Source organism: Penicillium solitum (genome assembly GCF_028829755.1).
Source record: "Penicillium solitum strain IBT 25940 chromosome Unknown utg000005l_segment0_segment0, whole genome shotgun sequence".
Taxonomy (NCBI): Eukaryota; Fungi; Ascomycota; class Eurotiomycetes; order Eurotiales; family Aspergillaceae; genus Penicillium; species Penicillium solitum.
The window spans coordinates 98498-125979 of NW_027072125.1; the positions used below are offsets into that span (position 1 = coordinate 98498).

Genomic DNA, 27482 nt, shown 5'->3' on the forward strand with positions numbered 1-27482 from the left:
CATGGGGTGGCCTGCGCTATACCAAGTATTATGTTTTCACACAATATAATCATTGGAGAATGATCTGATTGTTTTGGTTATACGTAGGCCTAGACTCTCTGACATCTAATAATCAGACTTGTTCAGGAACTGAAGATCTGCAGGCCTCGGGGGTTTGTCCCTTTTGGGAGATAAACTTGGAAGCCTCGGGCCATCTTGACATCATCCACGTGCGGGAACTTATAAGTCTGGGTTTCCTCGTCTTTACGTACAGTTTTCCATTTTCATATCTCTAGGATTATAAAATTGTAAGATTATAACAACATGGCTAACAATCAAGGTTGCAAGATTACTCTCTATTGGTACGCTCCCCTCGCAGTCTCTTCAGAATCATATTAACTCACATTCCAGGCTCGAGCAATCTAGAAGTCACCGAATCCTTTGGCTTTTGGAAGAACTGCAATTGGAATATGAGCTCAAGATCTTCAAGCGTCGCGCTGACAAGCTCGCCCCTGCTGAGCTGAAGGAGATTCACCCGCTGGGCAAGTCACCCGTGATCACCATCCAGGCACCGGGCGCCGACAAACCGCTAGTATTAGCGGAGTCTGGTGCAATCGTGGAATATCTCTGTGACCACTTTAGTAGCGCGCGACCGACGCTAGTACCACAACGGTACACGCCCGGCAACGAGGGCAAAGTCGGCGGAGAGACCGAGGAATGGATGCGCTATCGCTACTTTATGCATTATGTGGAGGGTAGTCTGATGCCTTACTTGGTGATGACCCTCGTCAACGACTGTAAGTCACTTTCCGTTAAGAGCGTCCACCCGTAACTTCTCGCATGGCGTTGATAACCCAACCTTGGGAGCACACCGCTGACATTCTCAACAGCCATTCGGAACGCCCCTCCATTCTTTGTTCGGCCCATCACCAGCATTGTTGCCTCGCAAGTTGAGAATCAGTTCCTGACCCGCAACGTGGAGGGCAACCTCTCCTTCCTTGAGGAGCAGCTCCGCACATCTCCCGAGGGTGGCGAGTTCATTTGCGGCAAGGAGCTGACAGCTGCCGATATCCTGCTGAGTTTCCCAGTCATTGCTGTTACCATGCGATCACTGAAGGATGAGAAGAACAAGGGTAAATACCCTCTTCTTGTCGAGTATGCCAAACGCCTCGAGAGAAATGAGGGGTACCAGCGTGCTGTGAAGAAGATTGAGGAGGTTGAGGGAAAGTTCTCAGCTTCTATGTAATTTAGAAGTCATGGGAAATGGGAAACGGCGCAATGGACTTTTGTAAATTATTATTGAGGCCTCGTTTATACCCTTGTTGTGTCAGTGCTGAGATATGGAGGACATTTGGTTGGCGGATGATCTCGGATATGCTTGCACACCTTTGCAACCACAGACATCGACAATGAGAATATTCAGCGAGTACGGAAAGAAAGAATGAAGATAGGAACACAATATTATGCATATTTTTTTATCTTTGAAAGGTACAACTGTAGCTCATCGTAGTATAAAGAGCGAGAACCCCAAATCTGATTACGTCATTCAGCTGATTCATCATCATGTGACCTTCAACTTCAATCCCGGCGACGCTTGCAAGCGTTGTCTATTCTGTGTCCACGCTTCAACGCTTTCCGCAACAATGGCTGGTCCTAGCAAGTGTGAGTCTTGAGAGCCCCATGAGTGAAATGTCATGGATTGCTAACCCATTGTCCCAGCTCTGATCCTTGACCCGGCCCTCCAGAAATACTATGGTACATGCCCCCCAACCCCATCTCCCAAGATCCAGGATTCCGGATGAACCTCGCGCATTACGCTAGCCCAAGCGTACATATGAGCTATTTGGAGCAGCTCCTCGGATTCAGCACCCCGCGACACGACATATATTCTCGATTGAAGACTGACTAACGGACCCACAGAACTCAATGCCAACCGTTACAAGTACTGGCGCTGGACCCCGCGTCATGCCATGCTCTCGTTCGTCTACATGGGCCTGATTCCCGGCGTCCTGGGCTACTTTGCCTACAAGTACGAGGTATGTAATGACACATTGTGGCCGGATTGCGATTTGTGGTTTAATCCCGCGGAGAAACACGCGCTAACAATATGTAGGGCAAGTTCGAGTTCCGTGGCAAGCGCAGGGGAGATACGATCTCCGAGTGGTAGACGTTTAGCGATGAATGCCATAATTCAATTCCTGTTTTGTTATCAAACCCGTACCGAGCAGCGACTGTGACATGACGCGACATGGAGAACTACACTGAGAGGTTGGAGATACTCGTGTGTTGAGGGGATTTTGCCCGACTCTTTTCTTTTGTGCCGGTGCTCGTTGCGTGGGCCGTGTACTTTATTACAAGCATATACCGCATGGATTTCTTTACTTTGTTGACCTCGTTCACGATCGTGAAACTTGGGGTTTACTTCCAAGGCCAAACATAAAGCCCCGGAGCATTTCACCTAGAAGATGGCCACCATCCATTTAAGTGACTGTTGCTATTCGGGACTTCTGATAGGCGTCTACTTGCCAGGCCACTTGCCTGTAATTTATGGCAATAGCTGGTAAGCATTTACTAGTAATTACTACATACTCAAGTTTTCTCGCTTGATAGGCTCCTGACTAGCAGAATCCCAAGATGCCGTATAGAGTTGCAGAATGAGTATGTACACTTGTAATGACTACAGGATGAAGGCCCGTCACCCTTAGCTACTCATTGCGGTTGAAGAGGCCGAATCAAAGGTTTAATAAAGTAGATTTCTCCTAGAATATATAATGTTAAAATGCTTTAAGCTATAGTCGCCTCTTTGGCAGTGGTAGACGGCCGAGGCAGGAGGAACATCATTATGTTTTGAGGATACTGCATGTAGTAGATGGCACTCATTCCATTGGTACTAAACTTGATAATCATACAATGTCTCAACATGGGTATTCATCGCCCTTTTGACAAACTTGCTTTTGAACTAAATTTCTCTTCGCCCTTCTTAGTATGGTGCCCATCCACGACGGCCTCCGCGTGCACCTTCCGGCAACCGTTCACCACGATGCCAATCACCTCGGGGCATATGGGGAGGACCACCACCACCTCCTCCTCCTCCTCGCCCTCCACGAGGACCGCCACGACCAGGGCCACGGGGGTAACCATTATCCCGGAACGCACGCATGCCGCCTCCACCTCCACCTCTGGGTCCCGTGATCGGGCCTGATGCGCCATTGAGCGCGGGCGCAACAGATCCGTCCTCGAGCGGTGCGAGAATTGCACATTCAATGTAGTCTCCAACGATGAAACGGGCATCCTGCAGGGGTCTGTCGGCTTCGGAGCCCTGGAAACGGAGCGGGCCAGGGCGAGGTCGTGCTTCCTTATCTTCGTCATCTTCCGCGCGCAGTGTACTATCTCTCGGACCAACAATAGCACTGCCTAAATCCCTGCTCAAGTATCGGCCACGCGCATCGGGGCCGCCCATTGCCGCGCCGCGCGCGTCGGGGTAAATGAGCCGGAAGCAGAGACGGGTGCCAACGGGCGGATCGGGGAGTAATGATGGAAGAGCAGAGGTGAGAAGCTGTGAGAGCTCGCGAAGTGTGCACGATTGCCATGTGTAGATCTCTAGATGTGGTGGGAGCGGCGCTGCAGATGCGACAGGTGATGTTGGACGAATGGCATTTGGTCCGCTGACTGGTCCTCCACGACGGGGTTGCACGGGGATGCTATAGTCGGATAGAGGATTGTAGTTGTTAACTCGGTAAAAGAGCTTCAAATGGAAAGGTGCGGTGGTCTGGCGGTTGATCGAGGGTTTGGGGCCATCTCGCGACGGAGCGGCCATGATGGATGGTAGGTGAAAATTAGAGGTTGGAGACTCAGGGACAGGGGGAAAGCAGAAGAGAATGGAGGATGCGATGACTGGAATGTAAATGGAAGCTTGGATAGAGGTCCTTGAAGGAAGATGTTTGGGGTATTTTGGTTGAGGGGGAGTTGACTGGAAAGAGACAAATGCGGCGTCGAAAAGCTGCGGGTTCTCTGACGTGCCGAACATTCTTTTCCTGCCATCTGCCTCCACACCCATCTTCATTTAACGCAACTCGACCTTATTTATTGTCTACATAATTTTTACCTTGAGCTACAGTCGCATTATTCAAGCAGCTCGCTGCATCACCCCGCCACCATGGATTTCGCCGCATTGATGTCCAAGGAAATCTCGAAGGCCAAAGGTAGCGATTCCTCCAAGCCATCTGCCAAAGATACCGGAAAAGGCTCCCCCGCAGTACCAACAAAGAAATACCTAAGACGAGCCGATGTCGAAGCTGCCCGCATTGAAGCTTACAACGAAGAGCAAGAGCGACTCGCACGTGAACGTGAAGAGCGCATGGCAAATAAGCGCAAGCTCGAAGACGAAGAAGCGGATCGAAACCGAGAACGCGAGGAGAAGAAGCGAAGACTAGCCGAGGAGTCCAAGACAAGGAGAGAGGCAGAAGAACGAGCCAAAGAACGTGAACGACGGCGCAGGCTCGGTCTACCTGATCTACCTGAGGATACCCCAGCCGACGGTGACGAAGAGGAAGATATCAAGGAGGAGGAGCTTGTTGCAAAATTACGAGAGATGAACGCGCCAATAAAATTGTTCGGGGAAGACCATCAAGCCCGTCTTCGACGATACAGTCGTCTGATTCAACGAGCCGCTGTCCCCAAGAAGAAGGTGACTGACGGACCTATTCCCACCACCTTGGAGCCCGTGTCTGGTGGACAGATGATCATTCCGGCCAATATTCCGAAAGACCAAGAGAGCCGTCTGTTCCTTTTCCGACAGTTGGGATCTTACTTCAACATGGTTTTGTCGGAATGGGAGCTGGCACTAGCAAAGCGTGACGTCTCGGTGCGGGAAAGCTTCCAGGGAAAACAAGCATTCAACGCCATGACCCAATCGCGCGAAAACATGACACCGTTGTTCCGCCTCTTTGAGAAGTCCGAGTTGGAGGACGGACTGTTAGAACCGATTGTGGAGATTGTGCACAAGGCGCAGCAGCGGCGATACGTTGATGCAAATGATGCCTATCTACGAGTGAGCATTGGTAAAGCGTATGTTGATCCCCCCACTTTGGTAAACTTGAGAATGATGCTAACATCTCTATAGAGCCTGGCCCATCGGTGTGACCATGGTTGGTATTCACGAGCGATCTGCACGAGAGAAGCTGCATCAGAGTGACCAGCAGGCACACATTCTGAGTGACGAGATTACCCGCAAGTATCTACAGAGTATCAAGCGCTGCTTGAGCTTTGCTCAAGTCCGCTGGCCCCCGGAGGATCAATTGCAGATGATGGGTTAGCCTGTCGAGAATAGTGTCCGAATATACCCATAGCGTTTTGAGAAGAAAAAGACATGTAAATTCATCGCCCGCAATATTCATTCCGCTATCAATTTGAACCGGTCTCTTTCAATAACCCGGAGACTGTGACAACGCGGTACCCTCTGCGATTCAGCTCCGGCAACACCTTCTGTAACATAGGCACCGTCCACTCTCTCCGATCGTGACAAATAATAATGCTCCCTGGTTTGACCATACTCAAAATATGACTCGCGTTGAGTTTCCAAAATGGCACCTGCGGGTCATGCGGATACACATCGCCGAGCACCAGCTGATACCCCAGCTCCTTTACAAGAGTTCTCATCCGGGAGCTGAAAAATCCCGAGCCAGGGCGAAAGAGCCAATTCTCAGGCTGTGAAGTATTCCCAGCTGTGACATATGCTTCCTGGATTCTGGCATGGACTGCTCGGATCTGATCTGCCAAGACGTCGTCGCCGAGTGCACGCGATGGCTCATCATACATGGCATGGTTGGCGAGTTCGTTGCCAGCTCGGACGAGATCGGCCAAGACGGATTCGTGTCCTGGCATCTGGGATCCTATCAAGAAGAAAGTCGCAGCTGCATTGTGCGATTGCAATAGACGAAGAATTGCAGGTGTGTGTATGGAGGGCGCGTCGTCGATTGTCAACGCAACCACTTTTTTGTTTGTATCCAAGCGGAAGAGCACGTCGGGCCAGCGACGTTGACAGTAATGAATAAGCAGAATTGGGGGTTTGTATATGAAATAAAATGGTACGAGGAGAAAGAAGGTGGTAAGAATGGCTTGAAGCATGTTTGGCTTCTTTGGAGGATCCATAAAGGTGTTTGGTCTGAATTCGCGGGAGATATCTACATGTAGTTCGGACTTCGCCCATCTCTACATCAACTGGTCAGTTTTGCTACTCTTGAGATTCAAATAAAGTAAAATGCTCATTTTTATCGTGCTTTTCAACTCCTCTCGGTTGTCGGTGTTTATTGTCAATGGCTAGGAGCTCTACGAGCTCCATGGCAGGCACCAATCACACGCACACAACTAGTCCTCGGGAATCCTCGAGACACCATCATTCATAGGGTGCCATAAGAGTATTTCCTAGCACCTTATTGGAGAATTCTTCTTCGCCAAGTGTCGTTGTGTGTGCCCAAGGCTTGAGCCGATTCTCTTCATGAATGGTACTAGCGAAGCACCCACTCCATTTCAGACGAGGGAAATGGTCGGAAACATCTTGGATAGTTGAGGGATGAATGAGATTGGCATATGAGCCAGTGTTGTCTGTTTTCCAATAAGTTAGTTTAGTGAATAGTAGCATGGCATTTGGTCGCGGTTCAAGGAAATCTTGTGTCAAAGCAACCGACTCTGATAGAGGGCCAACATACCAAAGATTGTTGCCAGCTGAAGCAGTTGACCGAGAGCTGTGATTTTACCCTTTTCACACAAGTCTTGATGCCGGATGACTGCTTCTGCCACACTCTCTGCCTGATCTTTCGGGGCAACTGCGACCGAGCCTCCTACAAAGGAAGGTTGTAGGTTCTGTAGAACTTCCAGTGCTTTCAAGCCTCCGAAGAACTCGAAGCTCATTTTAGTAGCCTCCAAGTTATCTTGGGTTGTTCCGATATCGTGAAGCAGACAGGCAAGAAAATATGTTTCATCGGTGAAGGCCCACTCAGGGAATCTGTACCGCTTAATCGCAAGCCCAAAATGATAAACGCGAAGGGAATGATTGTATGTCGGCTCAGGAAGATGAGACTTTGCATACTTGTTGATCCGCTGGGCGAGGGGCGTTTCTGGAGTCGGTACTTCGGTCACTGTAATGAATGGAGCAGGCGTTGCTGGGGGATCTGTCGCGAGAAGAGTAGTAGCTGATGATAGAACAGCTGTGAGGCCATAGGCTGAGATTGGGTTATTGGAAGGCCACATCTTTTGATATTGAGGTCGAAGAGAGAGAAAGTCGAGTCAGGAAGGATAGTTCTGGTCAATGGAAACTTGGGGGTAATTGGGTTTTATACTCTATTTCCCCCCCTCTCTCTCTCTCTCTCTCATCAATATTAGGCAAAACATGAATATAGATTATTTATTATAATAACAAATTGATAAGCAACATCACCCCGGACTATGTAGCCTCTCGGGCTGAAGATGTAACCATGACTCACTTGCCACCGAATTGTTGACCGGAAAGGGAAACCATCTCGTGTTGGCTGCAATTTGTGGAATTCGAGAAGAGAATTTGTCACCAATTCGACTATTATTACATAGTGTAAGATACATGCTTTTCGTGTAGGGCATCTCTGTACATTATTACGGGATAGTTCCCGCTTTGATATATGCCTCTACATCAAGTATGAAATTCACATTATAGATCAATGTGACAATTCAAGTAAAACTTTTCAATGCTAAAATATAATGATATTCGTTCATAAATATCCAAACATAGAATCACAACGCATTATAAACCACCCCAAAGTTCAAACAATCTCCCCAGCAGCCCGCCGAATCGTCGCAGTGACTTCATCAGGCTTACTGAGGAATGGGCTGTGCGATGCGTCCACCGACTCTGTCTTCATTCCAGTTCCGTTCGCGGTTCCTTCAACCATTGCCTGTTGAACCATCAGGGGAATAGCAGCATCTTGAGTACAGTACAGGTAAGTACTGGGTACGTCTTTCCACGCGGCATAGGTGCAAGGACTGTGGAGAGTCTGATAACTGTGAGGCTTCAGGGCAGCAATGGAAGCCTCAATCTGGCCGGCATCACAGTCGTGGTAGAAGGTTTTCTCTGGATCGGCAGGATTGATTTCCAACTTGTCGTCGCTAACGATGAACCATGGCAGGTCATTTCCACCGAAAGCGCCAATCAGCGAATCTCCTTCTTTAATGATAAAGGAAGTGCAGAAGAATAGGTGAGTGACACCTCCAATTAAACCATTCTGCTGGCGTGTCTTGATGTCTAGACCTTTGATTGCCTCGTTTGCAGGCAAGCTACCGTAAGAGTGAACAACCACGACGACTTCTTGGCCGGCATCCGCTGCTCGCTCGATTTGGGTGCGAATCTGTGCCACATCTGCATCAAAGCTCAAGTGATGCTCGGCTGGACCAACCGAGGGCAAATGGACTTTGTCGGTTTTGTAGTTTGCTGCTTCAAGGCGTTGCACCACTGGATCATAGCAGTCAGGGCTGTGCCATGCGCCTGGAACAAAGAGAATAGTGGTGGATTCAGTCATCTTTCAAGGAAGAGAATGAAGTGAGAGACTAGCGTGTTTAGATATGAAATATAGTAGAAAGTATGAATTGGCCCAGGATGCGTTAGAAAGAGGACAGGTGCTATATATGTATACATGGGAAATCCTCGGGGGTAAACGCGGGAGTAATGTCCCTTGGAAGACATTCGCAATAGAGATCGACACAGGGAAATGGAGCCAAGTTCCCAAAAAAGACTGTCAAGGCAGTTTTATCGGCAACTGAGGGGGGAAACGGTTAGGACCGTCCTGTTACCGTTAGTATGTATGGGGCAGTTTATATTAAGCGAGTAAGCTAAAAAACGGTTGAGAAAACCGTTTTGTTTGGAATGATATAATTAGAACATAGTAAACCATGGAACAGGTAGTAGTCTGTAGATCATAGTTAATATTGAAGTATATTGAAGTATATTGAAGTATATATCTGAATTTATAGTGCAGGGATTATATACGGAGTTCGTATATGCAGCCCTAGTACTCCGTAAGGGTTGACGAGCTGCTGACCGCATTGGGTCAAGTGGCGCACAACTCTCACATTTCTCACCGTCTCGAAGCATTCGAGTTCAATTTCAATTGTATACTCCCTTTTTTATATATACTTCAATTATATAGGTACCTAGGTAGGCATCAATATTACTAACAACTAATTAGTGACTGGCAACACTTAAGCTTAGTAGTGGCGTAGCTGTTGTCCACGGGTATTGCTTATTGGAGGAGAATAATAATAATAATAATAATAAGATAAGCTTGGAAGAGCTTATAACTGTTTTTTTTTTTTTGTAAAACGAGGTGCTTACCCAAAATCGATTCTTCTCTTCCATCTCAATCTCAACCCATCAATGTATCCATTTCTTCTTTTAACATTTACGCAGCTAAGATTGAGATAGTATCGTCATTATATGGTTTATTGTGGCAAGCCAAGTCCTGCCTGTGGGCGCTGTCGCACTCGTCGCTTAAAAGTATGAAAGTTGAGGCCAGAAGAGAAAGCCCTTCGCTAAAATTGCCCCAGTGCGATCAAGGATCACCATCATGTACCCAATGCATGCGGGCTCAAGTGGATTGTCCGGGATATCGAGATCCATTGGACTGGAATTTTCGAGATCAGAGTGAAGATGTGATCCGCAAGTCTCAGCAGCCCCCACGCAGAAAGCGCACAGCCGCCACTAGCAGCTCTAGCAGCTCTAGCGCCGCTACCATCGCTGCCACCTCCACCACCTCCACTGCCAACGTTCAGAATGTGACTCCACCAAGAAACAGTCTTATTTACCCAATCCAGGAATTAGCAAGGGCCCATCTCTTCGTGAACTACATGTCCGGTGGTCCCTGCGGGGGCCACATGTCCTATCTGCTGCCTTTGATGAAAGACTCTCGGAATTCACCCGTTTTGACCACCGCGCTGGGCGCAGTGGGATTAGCGGCATTGTCCAACATTCGTCTTTCTCCACGAATGATGCTCCAAGCTAGGAAAGAGTATACGACCGCACTATCTCAGACCAATCATGCGCTCAGAGACCATGTTCTATCCAAGAGAGATGATACATTGGCAGCGGTGGTATTACTGGGTATGTTTGAGGTAAGTGTTGAGTTGCTTTTTCTTTTCTTTTCTTTTCTTTGTTTATCCCGCTCTACTAACGGGAGTTCTTTAAAAAGGTAATGACGTGCAGTGATAGCTCTTTTATGTACCGATGGATCAAGCACATGGACGGAGCCAAAAAGATAATTGAACATCGAGGCTCAGAACAATTGACTCGACCGGAGGGTTTAGGTTTGTTCACCAATCTACGGGCACAAATTGTATGTTTCCCACCATTTGGATAGGCCAATCAACAATATTCTGATATTACTACCCAGAACATCAGCCAAATATACCAAGAGAAATACAGCTCTCCAACTATGACACAGCTCACAGAACTGGCAAAGCAATACCGAGACCCAGACGACCGAATAATCGATGATGTTAACCGGGTGGTCGTCCAATTGACCAACTTTTGCGCAGCCCTTAAAGATGGCAGTATCACGCAGCCCAGCGAGATTATCCGCCGTACTCTGAACCTTGACGCGGACCTCATGTCAATACTCCTTACTATGCCTCCCTCATGGGGGTATAGAACAGTCAAGGTTCCGCTGGTAGACGGAGAGCCCATCACCCGCACCGTTTGGGGCGATAGTTATCATGTGTATCGTGATCTTTCTGTGAGCGGCATTTGGAACAATGCTCGCGCTGCGCGACTCATAATGCATGAAATGCTTCTCGAGGCTGTGGAAGCACTTGAGAATTCATCACCGGGGAGCAGCAGCCTCCATCAACAGCAAATTATTACGACTCAAAGCCGACAGATTGCGCATCAACTGGTGGATGATATCTGCGCTAGTGTGCCTTTCCATCTGGGCATGGGTATGGAGGATACCTACGAGTGGGAATCTTCCAGCCAAAACGCTGGTTATGAATCCTATCCTGTCGCGGGAAATCCAGAGGGCTCATTTCCGACCACACTTTTTCCATGGATGCCAATGCCCGCATTTCCATCCGCCGAGGGAAGCTCATCTTTCGAAACAGACGCAGCACACCTTGGGGCCTTTTTGCCCAGCACGAACATGATGAATTCAGAGAACCATTGTGCCGCGCCTCTCCCTCCTAGTTTCGAGGTCTCAGGGGCTGGAGGCGTCACTCTGGTGTGGCCTCTGTTGATTGCTGCAAACTCTGGATTTGCATCTCCTGAGCTGCGTAAATGGATTATTGGTTGTCTGGAGAAAATTGGACATTCTATGGGAATCAATCAAGCGTTGGCTATGGCACAATTATTGCGGGATGGGATGGATTCTCGGGCCTGGATATCGCCAGGTGGCTCTCCAATCCATGCCACTCAGTGAGATGTTACTTGTGCTGTTGAGGATATTGCTTGTCTCGTCATATTTTCGATGCCTGTTGTTCTTCCAGTCTTATATCTACATAGTTACAATAAATTGGATAATGATTTAAAGAGAGATGGAAACCTCGTAAATTTAACGGATTTAATCATGAGAACACAAGCCAGGGGTGTGAGATAACCGTAGCAGCATATATATTGCCCACAATTTAGATTCATCTAACAACGCGACTTGTATAAATCAACAACAACACTATAATACAATACCGCTCTTGGATGATCGAGATGGTCTCGACACAAGAGCTCAAACTGGTATGAATGTGCCTATAACTTATTACCAAGGATATACAGGAAAAAATTCAATAGTGGAAAGCAAAATGAGATTGGATGGTTGAAGAGGGTGAGAAAAATTAACTTTCAACATAATGCTTTTATAAGAAAGACTAAACAAATATTTTGACGACTTGAGGATCAAAATTGACAGTAATAACAAGAGATAGCTATAGTCCAACGCTTCGAATTGACAAGATCCCGCTTTCCAACTCAATCATATCACCAAACATAACAACCGCCTTCGACCATCTATCTAGAATTACCGTCGCACATATTGTTGATCATAGGCCGCTTGAGCCGCCGCCTGGGCATATGTGACTCCGTCATACGGAGGGCGATCAGCATTTCTATGATGACGGCCATCTTCAGTATCCTCGGTCGCATGATATGTCTCCTGTTGGCGGGAATCGGTCATGCCAGGATTTGGGACCGACTTAGGGGTAATCACACCCAAGATCGTGTACATCAAAACAACGACAAATTCTTCCAGGGTGGCCATCACCAGTTGAATCCTGGCGTCACCGTCGACCAACGAAAATTGATGATTGTTCCCAAAGTCACTGATTAGACTGTAGAGAATCCGGATCGCTATGAAAGGCAGTGCGATGAGCATACAGAAGAAGATTCGGTTTTGACTCGATACCATGAGGCTGATATCCCGCACTGTGATGGTCCATAATGTGCAGGCTGCAACATAGATGGCTAGGAAGAGGATGACTGCAACACGGGTCTTGGTTTTGCCACTAACATGGTCCGAGATATTTGAGGAGGCCTGATCGATTCCACCGCTGACAGCGAGGATCAGGGCAATAAGCGCAGGGAGATGCAATAGTTGAACAGCCTTGCTGCGTCTTGAAGTAGCTGTGGCTCTCTTCGAATATATTTTCATCCTGGAGGAGGTAGAATAGGTTAGTGTAAATTCGGGATTTGTACTAATTAAGTAGTAGGGCTACTTACAGTTTGCCAGGAATACCAGATGATGCGAATCCTTGCAAAAGGATGTTGCCCTTGGAGTCTGGACTTGATGGCACATGTTGCGATGTTTCGTCAAACCTATCAGCTGGTCAGTTAGACAAGCTCGCTTGAAAGGCTAGTGGCTGGGACTTGGACTCACACTCGTTTTAACAGACCCAGTGTTGACAGAAGCAGTGGGGATAGTCCAACAGACTGCAAAATCACTGCCCATTCTTTGTAATTTGTATTATTTGTGTTCTTCGTACTCAAGATCTCCATAACGGCTCCCCCAACTCGGATTCCTGAAAAGATACATAAGTAAATCCAGCCCAACTGCTTGTGAAAGCCATGGCGGAGAACCACCCATATGGTGAGCAAAGCCGTTGGGATATAGACGATCAGTTCTGCGATGGCAACGTGCTCTGCGGTGATGACGGCCATGACTGGTAAATATTTGAGAGTCTTGTCAAGTAATCAAGAGTATAATGCAGAGTTGGAAGACTAAAGAAAGATGGGTTTCTTTATATATGAGTTGTGATTCTCCTAACGCTTGGGTCCATTGAAAAAAGTCGAGAATTCCAACCTAACAAGGCAACACTGTTGAACTCCATTCCCGAATTGGAGCTCAGCCGCATACTTGAACGCCCGAAGAAAAGAAAGAAGAAAATAAGCAAATCTAAGCTTCGGGGTCTTCTGGGTTCCATGTGGAACACCACCCGCCTTTCCTAGTTGGGACTAGTGTCCACGAATATGTGGGTCTCCGAAAGACCTACCCTTTTCGGAAATCTGTGAGTTCCCCAACCTTGGAACCTTCTAAGGGTGCTGGTACGAACACCATGAGCCATGACTCAAAAGAATATCCACTCCCTTAATACGGTTGCCTTAATCTGAAATCCTTTGAGTCGTATGAACCTAAACTCGTTAAAAAAAAAAGATACAGGATACGTCATTTGTTCAGATTTGGTGACGCTTCGAGGATGTTTACGGTAGAGGCTGTGAGGCTGATTACGGTAAACTAGAACAGTAGAACTAGGGGTGTCACCAAACCAAATGAGCCGTGTAGCCTGACAAAATCATCTATAGGTACCCAGAGAGCCAATAGTTCTAATTCAGTGAATGTCTACCAGGAACTTTGGCTTCTTCCTTTTGAGAGCTCTTGAGTATGTTATCCTTGATTTATTTTATTCCAATTTGCTTGGCCTCGGGAGCCTCAGCTACCATCGACCCCGGTTATAATTGTCGCCCAGGTCAAAAATGTTGGCCATCATCGAAAGAATGGCAAAAGTTCAATGCGACCATCGATGGGCATTTGTATGAGACTATTCCAATCGCAGCCCCTTGTTATAAAAGCTCTCTTCATTATGACGAAGCCGTATGTCGGGACGTGGAGAACTACTATGGGGACAGTATCCCGAGAGGAATACACTATGGGCAAACATACTGGTTGAATTGGGAGACCTGTGGCGATGCGGGATGTGCTTTACTGGAAACTCAACCATCAGAGCTGTCAGGATCTCGCGCAGAGCAACGTCCTGAGTTGCGTCGCTCGTATAACTGGTGAAGTTGGCTGTGAATGTGTATGTGTGGATCGGCAGAGAAGGGTACAATTGAACTCGGCACTTGGTGAGTACAGCAAAAGTGCCGCCTCCTCCACCACGCATGGCCCAGAACAGCTCGGGTTGGTTCGTTGCATTGATTGATGGTGCGAATTTCTCCATCTGCAGTCACCACCTCGAATTCAACGGCATTGTCGGCCATCAAACCATAGGTGGTGGTGAATGACCCGACACCACCACCTTGGGCGAAACCATCGGCCAGTCCGACTGATTGTTCGTACCCTCCTGTGATATCCATTCCCTTCGAGCTGAAGAAATGATATGCGTCGGCTGCGATGACTCCAGCTCCCAGTTCCCCAACATTCTGACTGTTGGCCAGGAGGCAGTTATTTGCAGTGAAGTTGGAACTGAATGCAATAGAATCGAGATTGTGAGTCCAAATGGCGAGTGTGTTGGGAACAGATGATCGTCCGAAAAAGTCGTGGCCAGTGTTCTTCACGCTGATGCGAATGTTGTGGGCATGTGCAAATCTTAGTGTCGCAGAGATGTGAGAGGCATCTCGAACATCCACATAGTATGATGACAGTCTCCCAAGGGTGCATGTGCTATAGAGGAGCTCATGCAGAGAATCAGGCTGAGTGGTCAGCCCAACTTGTTACCGGCCAACTGGAATACTTCCCAGAGAAAATAGCCATCTCAATGGTGTTGCTCTATGGCGATAATGGCTCAAAGTTGAGATCAGCCAGCGCCTCGTTTGCCGAATTCCTAAGCAACAGAACCGACCTTTCTGTCTCTGCGAATGAATATAAATCTTACCCTAACTATGCCAACTATCTCACCGTCACCGCTGCCGATGCCAAGGTCACGGAGCCGTCGGGGATCTTCTCCATATTGGCATCGCGCTTGATTCCCCGCACAGTCTTCGATGCCTCTGGGACCATCCATGAGCTCGTGGAAGGTGTCATACAAGGCATCGCAACAGCTAGAAGCCACCTGAATCTCACTGGAACCCAAATCGTCTTGGAAACGCCAGTCTCAAATCTCGATAAGAACCAGATGTCATCTGCGCATCCGGCTTGGCGCGATGCGCTCTGGCATGTCATTTAGGTTGGAGAATGGATAGAGCCTTTGGAGGCCGATGAGCAAACAAGTGTGGCAGAGGCTTTTTTGCAGACTCTCGAGCCTTTGAAGAAATTGAGCCCTGGTGGTGGTGCGTACTTTAATGAAGCACTTTACCTCGAGCCAGATTGGGAGCAAACATATTTTGGGTCGAACTATCCAAGGCTTTTGGAGGCTAAGAATCAATATGACCCGACTCGTATGTTTGATTGCTGGAAATGTGTTGGGTGGAGAGGTGAACACGAGTAAGTTCTCTGATCGATTGGAGCGAGAGAAACTAACGCGAACGGCTGGTCAGCCCATTCTACTCCTGCTATTAGCAGTTTCAGTGCATATTTCATTTGAAAATCAAGTGGAAATTGGGGGGTTGATTGTGAACTGCAATCAAAGAGTTTGGGAGAGGGAGCAAGGAACAAAATCGTCGAAAATAAGATAGATGAAACAATATATATATGATATATGCCTTTTCATGGCATTTCTAGAATTTTACATTGAGGATCATGATATACATGCAACATATTCTGGTCGAGACACTCATCGTGTAAGACCATTCCACATGCTGGAGAATGTCTTCCACCAACCACGGGCAGCAGACTGGTCTGTGCCTGTTGGCATTTTGCTGAAGGTATCTTCACGAGTCAGGCCCGATGTATCGCTATTTGGATAGACATGGTGACCATCCATGCCGTTCATCACGGAAAGCGAAGAGCCATGTAGTTTTGCAGATGACGTGAAACTACTGCAGACACTGCGGCTGTCCCGCTCGCCATCTATCAGATGCCCAGCAGTGTAGATACACCCGCCGTATGAGAATCTGACTAAAGAATCTCCAGTCAGGCTGCCGATGATGTAAACTTCCGGTGCGACCTCGAGGTCCTCGATTGCTTTCGCACGGAGGGTCTGGCCGGTGACGGCTGGATCCTCTTGATTGCCCTGCCCCAGCACTTCACAGCGGAGCTCGGAATCAAGATAATCTAGCTTGCCTCGCCGACCGGCAGCATATACGAGGCCGCCCACGGTTCGAGAGAAAACAGTTCCATCTTGGCGGCGGAATGTGACCGTCGCCAGATCGCCGTGAACTTCGACAGCTGTCACTTCAACATTAGGGAGACCTTCATAGAGGTCTTCCCAATTCCGGCTTTCAAGGAATGGCGTTGAAGCCGCGCGTCGGTACTTTGGGCGCTGGTCTTTAGCAGCAGCCTCGGCTGTGAGGGCATGTCGTTTCATAAGACGGTAGACACCGGCATATTCCGGATATGCTTGCTGATGACAGGCCCGGAGAGGCGATGGGCGGTCATTCGGAGACCATTTGTATAGGTGCAAAATCTTTTGGTTGGGGGAGGCGGAGATGATGGCATCCGCAGCGGAGAAGCCGGATCCAACGACGAGTAGGGGGACATTAGGCGAGGACTTCGTCTCAAGCAATGGACGTAACACCGGCTCTGGCGAGAGGATCTCGGAAAAGATTCCACTCGCGAGGACGAGGCGCTTGCAGTGGAGGTTATGAGAACGAACATAAAATCCAGTGGCGGTGCGGGAAATGCCCTTCAATTCTTCCCCACACCGAAACGCATCATCGATGTGCGCAGCCTCCGGATAAGCAGCAAAATAATCGGCGATCTCGCGCCGTGTGGGCCTTGTGTATGATGGTAGGTCCTTGCCCGTGGTCTTTTTGTGATGGTCGGCAAAGGAGTATCCGGGCAATGACAGCATTGCCGCATAACTCAATGTCTGTATATCCCAATTTGCGCCCCATGGATCTTCGGTCCATTGGCCTCCAGGCTTCAACGACTTTCCAAAAACCAAATGTGAGACAGCCTTCTCAGGCTGCGAGCGCCAATCAATATTTGAGATGCATCCAGGCTCATCTACATCAACACTCGGCCGTACAAGTGTGTCCAGTAAGACGTTCACCGGGAGAGCCTGAGTCGAGTATGAGAGGCGTGAGGCATCGAAATGCGCTGTGAGAGCATTCACATCGGCATTCAAAATCTCTGGCGCAGCTTTCAACTTGGCGTCTAATAGATGATCGGGATGTGGAGGATCGGATGAATAGAAAGGAATGTGTCCATGGAGGATGTATGAAAGGATCATGGCCGACGGCCCATTGCCTGGTAAAATCGATTCAATCAGTTGCTATTTCCCAAAGACATCTTATCTTCACAGTGCGGGGTGGAATGTGGGGCCCAAACAGAGCAAAAGTCCTGAATGGCCTCAACATGGGACGACGACCATGATAGACGTACCGACGATGATAGTGTCAACCTCCATTGACGATGTATATCAAATAAGAGATGGAGCGTGTGGCATACTGGTATAGACATGCGACAGGGTTAAAGAAAAATAAGGTAGATCATCCAATCAGAACAGGATGAGATCCTTGTCACACTGCCTTCTCATGAGAGATCGACAGCAAGGCCATGAGGGAATGTGACATTTGTAGCCCAGGGAATTCAAGGAAAGTGAATGCCCCGGACAAAATGGGGGGCACTTCGTATCGGCGATCAGTAATCAAAAGCTGACAAACCCTGGGAAAGTGGAGTTGTTCGGTGGAGAAGAGGAGAATCGGGAAAGTCGACGATTTTCCATTCGCCGCTTGGTAAATGACCTTGGGAAACCGAACCCGAGGGAAGTATTGGCCGGAAGTGTGGCGTCCATCATTATAGTGTCATATTTTTGAAGTTTTAAGAGATTGAATATAAATATATTTGAATGTTGAATGTGAATTGCATATGATATACAAAGGGAAATGTCTAATGTATATGTACATACCTGTGTACATAGGAAGTTGGCATTGGAACATCCCCAGATAACGTTCAACCCTAAGCCCTAACTTCCCAAAATGGATGAGGCCTGCAACGCGGCCCCGGGGAACATGAGCCCTTCAACGTCAGAGAACTGCGATGTCATGATTTCGGTTTCTGATTCTGTTTTTCTATAACTACAATTGCGCTTGGCCTTGAGCTCCCCATAGGGAACGCGATCATGTATCACCTGGCCAAGTCGCTGTACTTAGCCGCCACGAGCAAAGAAGGTAACTCACCCTCTCCTATCGCATAACCTTCCACGCTGATTACCCTGAACTACAGAGTATTCTGTTATCCTGCTTGGGTTAGATAACGCCGGCAAAACAACACTCCTCTCCCAGATCAAGGCGCTGTACCAACCCCGTTCCGACGGCGCCCCAGCACCCAACCCCGGGAAAACAGTCCCCACCGTCGGGCAGAATGTCGCAACGATAGCCCTACCAGACATGAACTTGAAGATTTGGGATGTTGGAGGTCAGATCTCCATGCGCGGACTTTGGCAGAGTTATTACACTAGCTGTCACGCGATCATCTTCGTGGTCGACAGTGCCGACGTTGGTCAAGATCCCGATATCGCGCGGCTTGCTCGGCGCGCAAGCTCCGTGGCAGGTCCAGCGCGCAACGGCACACGAGGGAGCACAAGTGCCGAGGCCTTTTCAGAGCAAAACGTCGGAATCAACGCCGCTAGCAGTGAGTTCGGGCGATTAGACGAGTGCCGTCAAGTGCTCGAGTCGGTCTTGCAGAGTGCCGACGTGGCTGGTGTTCCTATCCTAGTGTTGGCAAATAAGCAAGACCGCGAGGACTGTGTCGAAGTGGTTCGCATCAAGGAAGGGCTTGTCCGGAAGGTGTTTGAAGGAGAAACAGGAGGCGGCGTTCGTGACAGCCGTGTGCTGCCGGTCAGCGCGCTGCTTGGGTCTGGTGTACAGGCGGCTGTGGAGTGGGTACAAAGTCGTGTCAAGTGGAACAAAGAGGGCAGGCCTCCAGTGATGCGTTGATTCGAACTTGGGGCTGCTGACAATTCTCGTACATGATATCGAGCGCAGCATAGATGCATAATGGCGTTTGTTCATGATAATTACATTTTCTGTTAATATACCAATGGAGTCTATTCGATATCAAGTTAAGTTAACTACCAGCCACCCGTATCATTCAAGCGGGTGAAACTATTGCAGGAATGATTCCAGGCCTTTTATTCCGTTAGGTAGACATTATGTATGTGGGTGGTATTATGGATGAGGGTATGTAAAAGTGGGCCACGGAGGATGAGAGGACATGGGTGATTAGATGAGGTTAGCAGCCGCCCAAGACAAGCAGGAGAGGCGCAGAACCGAGAGTAGACCTTCCTGCAGAAGCCGGTGTTTTCTGCGCCGAGGGTTGTTTTCTTTCATTTTTTTTTTTTTTTTCAGCGAACACTTCTGGTGGTCTGGGTTTTACTCGCCGGTGGCTTCTTTGGCCAGCTTCGTGCGATGTCAATGTTGGCTCGTGGAAACCACATCTCAAGGAAGACATAGATCAAGAAGTCAATCACGACGCATAGGCAGAACAGTTTTCCTGCCCAGACACCACAGCCGTAGTAGCGTTTCAACCGGTCAATAAGCGCAAAGCTGCGGACGCGATCTCCACTCGCTTCCCAACCCTGGCCTGGGTAGTAACCGTAAAACTCCTCTGGGCTAATGTCGCCAATGATGCCTTCGTACACGCGTTCTGTGCGCGCAGCCACATCCCGCCATGAATACATCATCTTCACTTGATCATGAAATCGGTCCGTTCGTACTTTGTTCGAGCGCAAAGCCGCGATTGCCTTGCTAGTCGCAAGCACAATATCGTCCTCTTCCGGTTTCGCAAACGTTGTCATATGCTGGGGTAAAACTTCTGGAATGCCTCCAACACGGGTACAGACAACGTAAAGACCACAACTGGCAGCTTCAACAATGACTGTCCCGAATGCTTCTGTCAGACTAGGATGGAGGTAAATGTCACCCCGGACCATCACATCTCGGACCTCCTCGTGTCGGACCGAACCTAGAAGTTCGACTTTGTCCTGAAGCACATTCCGTTCCAACATCTGCTCCAGGTCGATTGCTTTGGGACCTGATCCTGCGATAATGAAGCGAGTGTTGGGATTGGAGGCAAGAATCCGCGGAATAGATGCGATGAGAAGGTCGGTGCCTTTATTATAAAAGAGTCGGGAGATGACCACGATTGTGATCGTATCGTCGGGTCCGATTGGCCTGGGGGACATTGGAGCATCGGCAGGTGAGCTCAGGCCTTGATCAGGCGCACGAGTAGTATGAGACAGAGGACAGAAATTCTCCGCTACCACAGCGTTTGGAATGACTGACACCATTAATGGATCCAACGAAGCCCGAAGTACTGTGTTTTCCTTGCTACAGTTTGTTAGTTGAGTCGCGCAGTACATTCGCGGGAGACCTACCAAGTGTGACTAACGCAAATCGCATGATCAACATCACTCAAAGTAAACTTGAGCAATTTGTTGGTGAGAATTGATGCTGCGTCAGCGAATCCGAAGAGCGAATGGTCTGTGAAGACAGTCCGCAGTCCCATAGTTCGAGCATGGAGAATAGCTTCTCCACAGAAGCTACTCAAACTGGCATGGCCATGAACTATGTCAATCTCCTCTCTGATGACGATATTGCGGAATATGGGGAAGAAAGAGAAGACGGTAGGAAATGTCGTTTCGCGGTAGATGACGAAGAATGGAACATGGTAGATCTTCAGTCCATTAGTGAGATATCGGACTCCGGTGCGTCCTTTGTATGCATGGGTAATAACAATGACTTTATGTCCTCGATCGATGAGTTTCTGAGAAGCAATTAGGAGAAGCGCAGACGGAGCGACAAGGTAGCGTGCTTACGGACGACAATTGGTATATGTGACTCTCAATTCCACCTAGAAAAGTATAAGTAATTGCGTAAGCTGCAAGGGAAGGAACGAGGCATACCGGACTGGGGAAAAAAGAAGTCACTGACCATTCTATATCCAGAGCGATGTTAGCAAGTAATCGCGACTTGTAGATAGAACAAAATACTAACGCGATGTTATACGGCATCGTGGCTGTGGTTCTCGGGATGAGGACTCCGAGGTATCGAATTTACTTGTGTCAAATTCCTTTCCATGGCTAACAGATCTGCTGCTTAAAACACCAGTCCATCCAAGCCAATAAATAAGGAGACTTGGAGACACACCCGCGGACATCTGGAAGCTGTCCCGATAAGCAGGGCGGTAGTACGGGCGGTGATATTATTATGTCTTCTGCCGGCATAAAAGATTCAGAGAAAAGGAATTTGTTCCCCACGAGGTATCCAACGCCAACTCCGACATTGGGGGAATTACATGAGAATGGTCGAAAAAAACTCGGGACTTGAGTCCTCTAAGAGAGTTGATGTGACCCCCAAATCCACAAAGTCTCAGAAGCGCAAGAGAGATCCCCATGGCTCTCAGCCTATAGCGACTCCCACGCCGACGAAGAAGCACAAGAAACGCGAAAGCTTGCCGATCGCAGAGGTCACAGATGATAGCAGCGCCAAGAAGCGCAAGCATCTCAAGGATGCGCTTCAAGGATCGAATTCCCCGGAAACGTCCCGGAAAGAAAGTACTCTCTCGTCAGACCGCAGAAAAGCGACTGTTGCAGACTCACGCGACGGCGTCAGTGAAACGACAGGGAAATCGAAAAAGAGCAAGCGAAAGAGCCCTGGAACGGACGACACTTTGGATGCTGCGGCTGCATCTGTGATTACAGGAAATGATGATGAAGAAGTTGAAGCGCCGGAAGTCGAACAGCGCAAATCGAAGAACAAGCATTCGGGGATCATGTCAAAGTTCGAGCGCACCAAAACTGTCTCCAGCGCCAAAGCCAAAAAAGTTGAACCCGAAGCCGTTGAAGATGAGACACCTGCTGTCGAAGCTGTCTACGCACAGGGTCTTGAACGACTACCTCAGCCTGAAAACCCACCCGAGCCAGAGCAACTCCCAACATATTCATCTCTACCCCCGTGGCTGGCCAATCCGTTGCGCAAATCAGCTCAGGATACCAAGAAATTTTCTGAGCTCGGAATCAAGCCAGATCTTCTCAAAATCCTGGAACAACAGAACTACAAAGAAGCCTTTGCTGTGCAGTCTACTGTCATTCCACTCCTTCTGCAAGGAGAGCAGAACCACCCAGGAGATCTTTGTATCTCTGCGGCGACTGGATCCGGAAAAACACTTTCCTATGTTCTCCCTCTTGTCACCGCTCTGCCGCCGAGACCTGCCTCCAGACTTAGAGGATTGATTGTAGTTCCCACACGAGAGCTGGTTAAACAAGCTCGCGAGTCCTGTGAACTATGTGCTTCTGGATCCAGACTTCATATCGGAAGTGCGGTCGGTAATGTGGCTATAAAAGACGAGCAGAAACTCTTGATGCGAGTGGACCAGGTTTACAACCCGGCTATCCAGATGCAACAGCGTAGCGGATTGAGCGGAAACGATTGGATGAACTTGAGCCTGGAAGATTGTGTCAGTGAGGCAATTGGTTCTAACGGGTCTCTTCCCGGTCACATCCAGCGATCCGAACCGAATGTCGACATCCTTATCTGTACTCCTGGTCGTCTGGTTGACCACATTCGCTACACCAAGGGATTCACCCTCAAGCATCTTGAATGGCTGGTGATTGATGAAGCAGATCGTCTCTTGAACGAAAGCTTCCAAGAGTGGGTTGATGTTGTCATGAACTCGCTGAACAGTCGGGAGGCCCCGGAGACCTTTGGGCCTGGTGGAAAACTTTTGTCTGAACTGGGACTTCCGATTGACGCTAAGCCTCCTCGGAAGGTGGTTCTGAGTGCAACAATGACCCGCGACATTTCCAAACTCAACTCTCTGCGCCTCTCTAACCCCAAGATGGTTATCATCGGGTCTGAGGATGCTGCCGACGAAGAAGACTCCTCTACTATTCATCCAGATGCTCACTTCGCCCTACCTCCAACCCTGTCCGAGCACATTGTTCAAGTTGGCGACGGATCTCTCAAGCCACTTTATCTGCTGCGTCTTCTTCTTTCTCACATTGAGATTAGTGGGGACCGAGCGCCAAGCGTGTCTGATTCATCCGACTCTGACAGCTCTAGTTCAGATGATGACACTAGCAGCGACGACGATACTAGCTCCGACGATGATACTAGCTCCGACGATGATACTAGCTCCGACGATGATACTAGCTCCGACGAATCATCTGATGACGACACTTCATCCTCTGGGTCAGATTCGGAGTCAGACTCAGACTCAGACTCAGACTCAGACTCGGATTCTGATTCTTCGGACTCATCTGACTCGGAATCCGATGCTATGGAACTCGTTCCCTCGCCCTCGCGTAAGACTGTTCTGATTTTCACCAAATCATCCGAGTCTGCATCCCGACTTGCCCGCCTCATTTCGCTTCTGCATCCCGCATTAGCCAAGCGCGTGGGAACTATCATTAAATCCAACAAATCCTCTGCGTCTCGCAAGACATTGACGGCTTACCGACAAGGCCGCATATCGGTGATTGTGGCTACTGATCGTGCTTCCCGTGGTCTTGACCTGGAATCTTTGACCCATGTCATCAACTACGATATCCCGACCAGCATCACCACCTACGTCCACCGAGTTGGACGTACCGCCCGCGCTGGCCGCGCAGGCTCTGCGTGGTCCCTCGTTGCTCACCGCGAGGGTCGCTGGTTTGCCAACGAGATCGCAGCCAGTGTGGACGGCCGGATCACGCGTACCTCGAACATCGAGCGTGTCCTGATCAAGACAGACGCATTAGACTCACTCAAGCCTAAATACGCTAAGGCTCTGGATAAGCTTGAGCAAGAGGTCAAGCGTGGCTAGTGTGGCCTGATCTGTGTTTGCGATTTATTGTATTTTATGAGTGGTTACGTGTTGGTCTGCATTCATAGCGTGTTCTTGTATCATAATATGTTCACAAGTCTTGCAGTCTCATGGTTTATGCACTACCGTCCTTGTCTTACATGTAAATCAACGTGCTAGTTGTAGGATGTGCCATCACCCTTGTAAGCTATGACAAGGTTGGTATGAGCCTAGTCGACATTCCGTATCTCATTGAAACCATGAAATTCTGGGTATTTAGTTTTTATTCAACCAGGCTCTACTGGGTTTTATCCTCGAAAAAACGCGAGAAGGACATTGTGTACTTGGACGTTTCTGATTAACTACAAGGCAGTTCATCCCCCAAGGGCTTTGGGCCATTGACCTCGCCAAAACGGCAAAACCTCGGATATATCCTGTCTATTAGCCGGCCCTGCGGGGGTCCACGGGTTGGGCCTCTGATGATAAATGCAGTATGCTGGAGATGCGTTCATCATTAACATGAGGGGGTCATTTCAGGCTAAACTGGCCGAATCCTATTATTTCTTCAGCGGATGGCTTATGGCTTGAATAGCTTGTTCTGGAGGTTAATTATGACTTCAGGTATCACTGTATCAGGTCTTTTTAGGAATCACCGCTTTCTATAAAGAGAGCATTAATCCGGATGCTCAAGCGGTTGTTGAAATTATTATAAGGCTAAAATGAAGTTCAGGGAAGATGAAGCCGGCTGATGTCGACCCCGGTGTAGAGTTAGTAGTTACCCATGCACCTTGACCCCCTTGCACCCCTAAACAACCAACAGATGACCTGATCGACAGGGATCGGTAAATGGAAAGAATCTCAGGCTAAATTGTTCACTTCCAAGTGTCTACAACTCCCGAAACCCCGCGTGGGATCCCTGGGATCGGCCGTGAAGTTTCCAAACTTGATCCAAATGTGTGTGGGGAATCTCTAACCCCAGACTATAAGTTGTTACCTCCATCATGAGCAAAAATGTTGGACTATTAGTTTACAAAGGCAGCTTTCTACAATGCCTGTCACTTCACTACTCGCCTTGTTAGCGGCCTTCGCGCCAACTGTGTTGTCCCAGGGCAACTCCAGTTATGTGGACTACAATACCGAGCCACAACCGAATCTTTACCCCGAAACGATGGCAAAAGTCGATTTCTCTTTCCCAGACTGCTTCAATGGTCCACTTAGCAAGACAATTGTCTGTGACACTACCGCAAAGCCACACGACAGAGCGGCTGCCCTCATTTCCATGTTCACCTTTGAAGAACTCGTGAATAGTACTGGAAACGTCATTCCCGCAATTCCCCGGCTGGGCCTTCCACCTTACCAGGTTTGGAGCGAAGCCCTACATGGTTTGGATCGAGCAAATCTCACCGAATCCGGGGACTACAGCTGGGCTACCTCATTCCCATCCCCCATCCTCACCATGGCTGCCCTGAACCGCACCTTGATCAACCAAATCGGTCAAATTATATCAACTCAAGGGAGAGCATTCAACAATGGGGGTCGGTATGGACTCGATGTGTATGCGCCCAACATCAATTCCTTCCGCCACCCAGTGTGGGGCCGTGGGCAGGAAACTCCAGGCGAGGATGTCCAACTCTGCTCGATTTACGGGCTTGAGTACATAACAGGCATTCAGGGTGGCTTGGACCCCAAGGATCTGAAATTAGCTGCCACAGCGAAGCATTACGCTGGCTATGACCTCGAGAATTGGGACAACCATTCAAGACTAGGAAATGATATGAGCATCAGTTCATATGACCTGGCTAGCTATTACACCCCTCAGTTTGTCACGGCAGTGAGGGATGCAAGAGTCCACAGCGTGATGTCATCGTATAACGCAGTCAATGGCGTTCCCTCGTCGGCAAATTCTTTCTTGCTTCAAACGCTGCTTCGCGACACCTGGAACTTTGTCGAGGATGGCTATGTTTCTTCTGACTGCGACGCTATCTACAATGTCTTCAATCCCCACGGATATGCCTCCAGTGCCTCACTCGCTGCGGCAAAAAGTATACAGGCAGGGACAGATATTGACTGTGGGGCGACATATCAACTCTATCTGAATGAGTCGGTCTCCCAGGGCGAGATCTCCCGCAGTGAAATCGAACGTGCTGTCACTCGTTTCTATTCAAACCTCGCCAGCTTGGGCTACTTTGATGGCAACAACAGCAAATACCGAGATCTTGATTGGTCTGACGTTCTAGCCACTGATGCATGGAACATTTCATACGAGGCTGCTGTAGAAGGAATTGTCCTTCTCAAGAATGATGGCACTCTACCGCTGTCAAAGAACACCCGCAGTGTTGCATTGATTGGACCATGGGCAAATGTGACAACTACATTACAGGGGAATTACTATGGCGCAGCCCCCTATCTTACCGGTCCGCTCGCTGCCCTGCAGGCCTCCGACCTTGACGTCAACTACGCTTTTGGCACCAATATTTCCTCAGAGTCCACTTCTGGGTTTGAAACTGCTCTGTCAGCTGCGAGGAAGTCTGATGTGATCATCTTCGCCGGTGGAATTGACAACACGGTCGAAGCAGAGGGGGTGGATCGTGCGAACATCACCTGGCCTGGTAATCAGCTCCAGCTGATTGATCAGCTGAGTGAGCTGGGCAAGCCGTTAGTTGTTCTACAGATGGGTGGTGGCCAAGTGGACTCTTCATCGCTCAAGGACAACAAGAACGTCAACTCTCTGGTTTGGGGTGGCTACCCGGGCCAATCCGGGGGTCCTGCGATTCTGGACATTCTCACTGGAAAGCGTGCGCCAGCTGGTCGTCTGACAGTTACTCAATACCCTGCTGAGTATGCTCTTCAATTCCCTGCCACGGATATGAGTTTGCGACCCAATGGCAACAACCCTGGGCAAACCTATATATGGTATACAGGCAAGCCAGTTTACGAATTTGGCCATGGGCTGTTCTACACTACATTCAAGGCATCACTCCCCGAATCCCACGGAACCGATAATGGGGCTTCCTTCGACATTGTGAAGCTTCTCTCACGCTCAAATTCCGGATACAACGTGGTTGAACAAGTTCCATTCATGAACTACACCGTCGAAGTTAAGAACACCGGTGATGTCACGTCTGACTACACCGCCATGGCCTTTGTCAACACAAAAGCTGGACCGAGCCCGCATCCCATTAGGTGGCTGGTCGGCTTTGATCGTCTTGGTGGAATTGGGCCCCAAGTCACTCAGACCATGACAATCCCCATCTCACTGGACAATGTAGCTCGCACCGATGAGAATGGTAACCGCATTGTGTATCCCGGCAAGTATGAACTTGCGCTGAACAATGAACGTTCGGCCGTGCTTTCATTTACTTTAACTGGTGATGCGACCACTATTGCTACTTGGCCAAAGGAGGAGCAACTTGTTCTTCCTTCGTGAAAGATGCCTTTCGTCCGTGTATATTGTAGTTGAATATG

At 48.8% G+C, this 27482-nt stretch overlaps 15 protein-coding genes across 15 annotated transcripts; 7 read left to right on the top strand and 8 right to left on the bottom strand.

Moving 5' to 3' along the window:
- Positions 1 to 303: 303 nt before the first annotated feature.
- Positions 304 to 1225, top strand: N7455_007627 (glutathione S-transferase; the record flags this gene model as incomplete). The annotated part of the gene is made up of 3 exons (XM_040958531.2): positions 304 to 341; positions 391 to 776; positions 870 to 1225. The coding sequence occupies 3 exons, from the start codon at positions 304 to 306 to the stop codon at positions 1223 to 1225; spliced, it is 780 nt and encodes a 259-aa protein (XP_040811070.1).
- Positions 1226 to 1622: 397 nt separating this feature from the next.
- Positions 1623 to 2146, top strand: N7455_007628 (uncharacterized protein; the record flags this gene model as incomplete). Its single annotated transcript, XM_040958492.1, has 4 exons — positions 1623 to 1641; positions 1699 to 1734; positions 1900 to 2015; positions 2093 to 2146. The coding sequence occupies 4 exons, from the start codon at positions 1623 to 1625 to the stop codon at positions 2144 to 2146; spliced, it is 225 nt and encodes a 74-aa protein (XP_040811053.1).
- Positions 2147 to 2959: 813 nt separating this feature from the next.
- On the bottom strand, positions 2960 to 4042 carry N7455_007629 (SAP18 family protein; the record flags this gene model as incomplete). The annotated part of the gene is made up of 1 exon (XM_040958501.2): positions 2960 to 4042. One exon carries the CDS (start codon positions 4040 to 4042, stop codon positions 2960 to 2962), a length of 1083 nt encoding a protein of 360 aa, XP_040811116.2.
- Positions 4043 to 4135: 93 nt separating this feature from the next.
- On the top strand, positions 4136 to 5360 carry N7455_007630 (mRNA splicing protein PRP18; the record flags this gene model as incomplete). The annotated part of the gene is made up of 2 exons (XM_040958425.2): positions 4136 to 5046; positions 5102 to 5360. The coding sequence occupies 2 exons, from the start codon at positions 4136 to 4138 to the stop codon at positions 5292 to 5294; spliced, it is 1104 nt and encodes a 367-aa protein (XP_040811034.2). The 3' UTR covers positions 5295 to 5360.
- A 22-nt stretch (positions 5361 to 5382) lies between these two features.
- On the bottom strand, positions 5383 to 6105 carry N7455_007631 (chitin deacetylase CDA4; the record flags this gene model as incomplete). The annotated part of the gene is made up of 1 exon (XM_040958428.2): positions 5383 to 6105. The coding sequence occupies one exon, from the start codon at positions 6103 to 6105 to the stop codon at positions 5383 to 5385; it is 723 nt and encodes a 240-aa protein (XP_040811045.1).
- A 268-nt stretch (positions 6106 to 6373) lies between these two features.
- N7455_007632 (cyanamide hydratase) lies at positions 6374 to 7227 on the bottom strand (the record flags this gene model as incomplete). The annotated part of the gene is made up of 2 exons (XM_040958526.2): positions 6374 to 6582; positions 6687 to 7227. 2 exons carry the CDS (start codon positions 7225 to 7227, stop codon positions 6374 to 6376), a joined length of 750 nt encoding a protein of 249 aa, XP_040811146.1.
- A 378-nt stretch (positions 7228 to 7605) lies between these two features.
- N7455_007633 (alpha/beta hydrolase) lies at positions 7606 to 8525 on the bottom strand (the record flags this gene model as incomplete). The annotated part of the gene is made up of 2 exons (XM_040958532.2): positions 7606 to 7635; positions 7779 to 8525. The coding sequence occupies 2 exons, from the start codon at positions 8523 to 8525 to the stop codon at positions 7606 to 7608; spliced, it is 777 nt and encodes a 258-aa protein (XP_040811020.2).
- Positions 8526 to 9582: 1057 nt separating this feature from the next.
- Positions 9583 to 11411, top strand: N7455_007634 (uncharacterized protein; the record flags this gene model as incomplete). The annotated part of the gene is made up of 3 exons (XM_040958411.2): positions 9583 to 10113; positions 10191 to 10334; positions 10392 to 11411. The coding sequence occupies 3 exons, from the start codon at positions 9583 to 9585 to the stop codon at positions 11409 to 11411; spliced, it is 1695 nt and encodes a 564-aa protein (XP_040811130.2).
- Positions 11412 to 11999: 588 nt separating this feature from the next.
- N7455_007635 (uncharacterized protein) lies at positions 12000 to 13135 on the bottom strand (the record flags this gene model as incomplete). The annotated part of the gene is made up of 3 exons (XM_040958445.2): positions 12000 to 12630; positions 12698 to 12793; positions 12855 to 13135. The coding sequence occupies 3 exons, from the start codon at positions 13133 to 13135 to the stop codon at positions 12000 to 12002; spliced, it is 1008 nt and encodes a 335-aa protein (XP_040811098.2).
- A 1050-nt stretch (positions 13136 to 14185) lies between these two features.
- On the bottom strand, positions 14186 to 15224 carry N7455_007636 (FAD-binding oxidoreductase; the record flags this gene model as incomplete). The annotated part of the gene is made up of 2 exons (XM_040958510.2): positions 14186 to 14884; positions 15090 to 15224. 2 exons carry the CDS (start codon positions 15222 to 15224, stop codon positions 14186 to 14188), a joined length of 834 nt encoding a protein of 277 aa, XP_040811022.2.
- A 548-nt stretch (positions 15225 to 15772) lies between these two features.
- On the bottom strand, positions 15773 to 17819 carry N7455_007637 (uncharacterized protein). Its single transcript, XM_040958430.2, has 2 exons — positions 17616 to 17819; positions 15773 to 17480 (listed from the first exon to the last, which is right to left on the bottom strand). Exons 1-2 carry the CDS (start codon positions 17638 to 17640, stop codon positions 15904 to 15906), a joined length of 1602 nt encoding a protein of 533 aa, XP_040811049.2. The 5' UTR covers positions 17641 to 17819; the 3' UTR covers positions 15773 to 15903.
- Positions 17820 to 18354: 535 nt separating this feature from the next.
- N7455_007638 (ADP-ribosylation factor family protein) lies at positions 18355 to 19171 on the top strand (the record flags this gene model as incomplete). The annotated part of the gene is made up of 2 exons (XM_040958537.2): positions 18355 to 18403; positions 18459 to 19171. The coding sequence occupies 2 exons, from the start codon at positions 18355 to 18357 to the stop codon at positions 19169 to 19171; spliced, it is 762 nt and encodes a 253-aa protein (XP_040811013.1).
- Positions 19172 to 19578: 407 nt separating this feature from the next.
- N7455_007639 (phosphatidylinositol N-acetylglucosaminyltransferase subunit A/GPI3) lies at positions 19579 to 21246 on the bottom strand (the record flags this gene model as incomplete). Its single annotated transcript, XM_040958552.2, has 5 exons — positions 19579 to 20563; positions 20611 to 20999; positions 21052 to 21086; positions 21139 to 21170; positions 21230 to 21246. The coding sequence occupies 5 exons, from the start codon at positions 21244 to 21246 to the stop codon at positions 19579 to 19581; spliced, it is 1458 nt and encodes a 485-aa protein (XP_040811050.1).
- A 290-nt stretch (positions 21247 to 21536) lies between these two features.
- N7455_007640 (putative ATP-dependent RNA helicase DBP6) lies at positions 21537 to 24038 on the top strand (the record flags this gene model as incomplete). The annotated part of the gene is made up of 1 exon (XM_040958470.2): positions 21537 to 24038. The coding sequence occupies one exon, from the start codon at positions 21537 to 21539 to the stop codon at positions 24036 to 24038; it is 2502 nt and encodes an 833-aa protein (XP_040811099.2).
- A 1027-nt stretch (positions 24039 to 25065) lies between these two features.
- xlnD (beta-xylosidase XylA) lies at positions 25066 to 27444 on the top strand (the record flags this gene model as incomplete). The annotated part of the gene is made up of 1 exon (XM_040958509.2): positions 25066 to 27444. One exon carries the CDS (start codon positions 25066 to 25068, stop codon positions 27442 to 27444), a length of 2379 nt encoding a protein of 792 aa, XP_040811076.2.
- Between the last annotated feature and the right edge of the window lie 38 nt (positions 27445 to 27482).

Bases quoted from the DNA above. Each gene is read 5' to 3' on its own strand.
- N7455_007637 (XM_040958430.2), bottom strand. From the start codon at position 17,640: ATGGAGGTTGACACTATCATCGTCG. The intron at 17,481-17,615 runs GTACGTCTATCA...CGATTTTACCAG, and splicing joins GGTTGACACTATCATCGTCG to GCAATGGGCCGTCGGCCATG.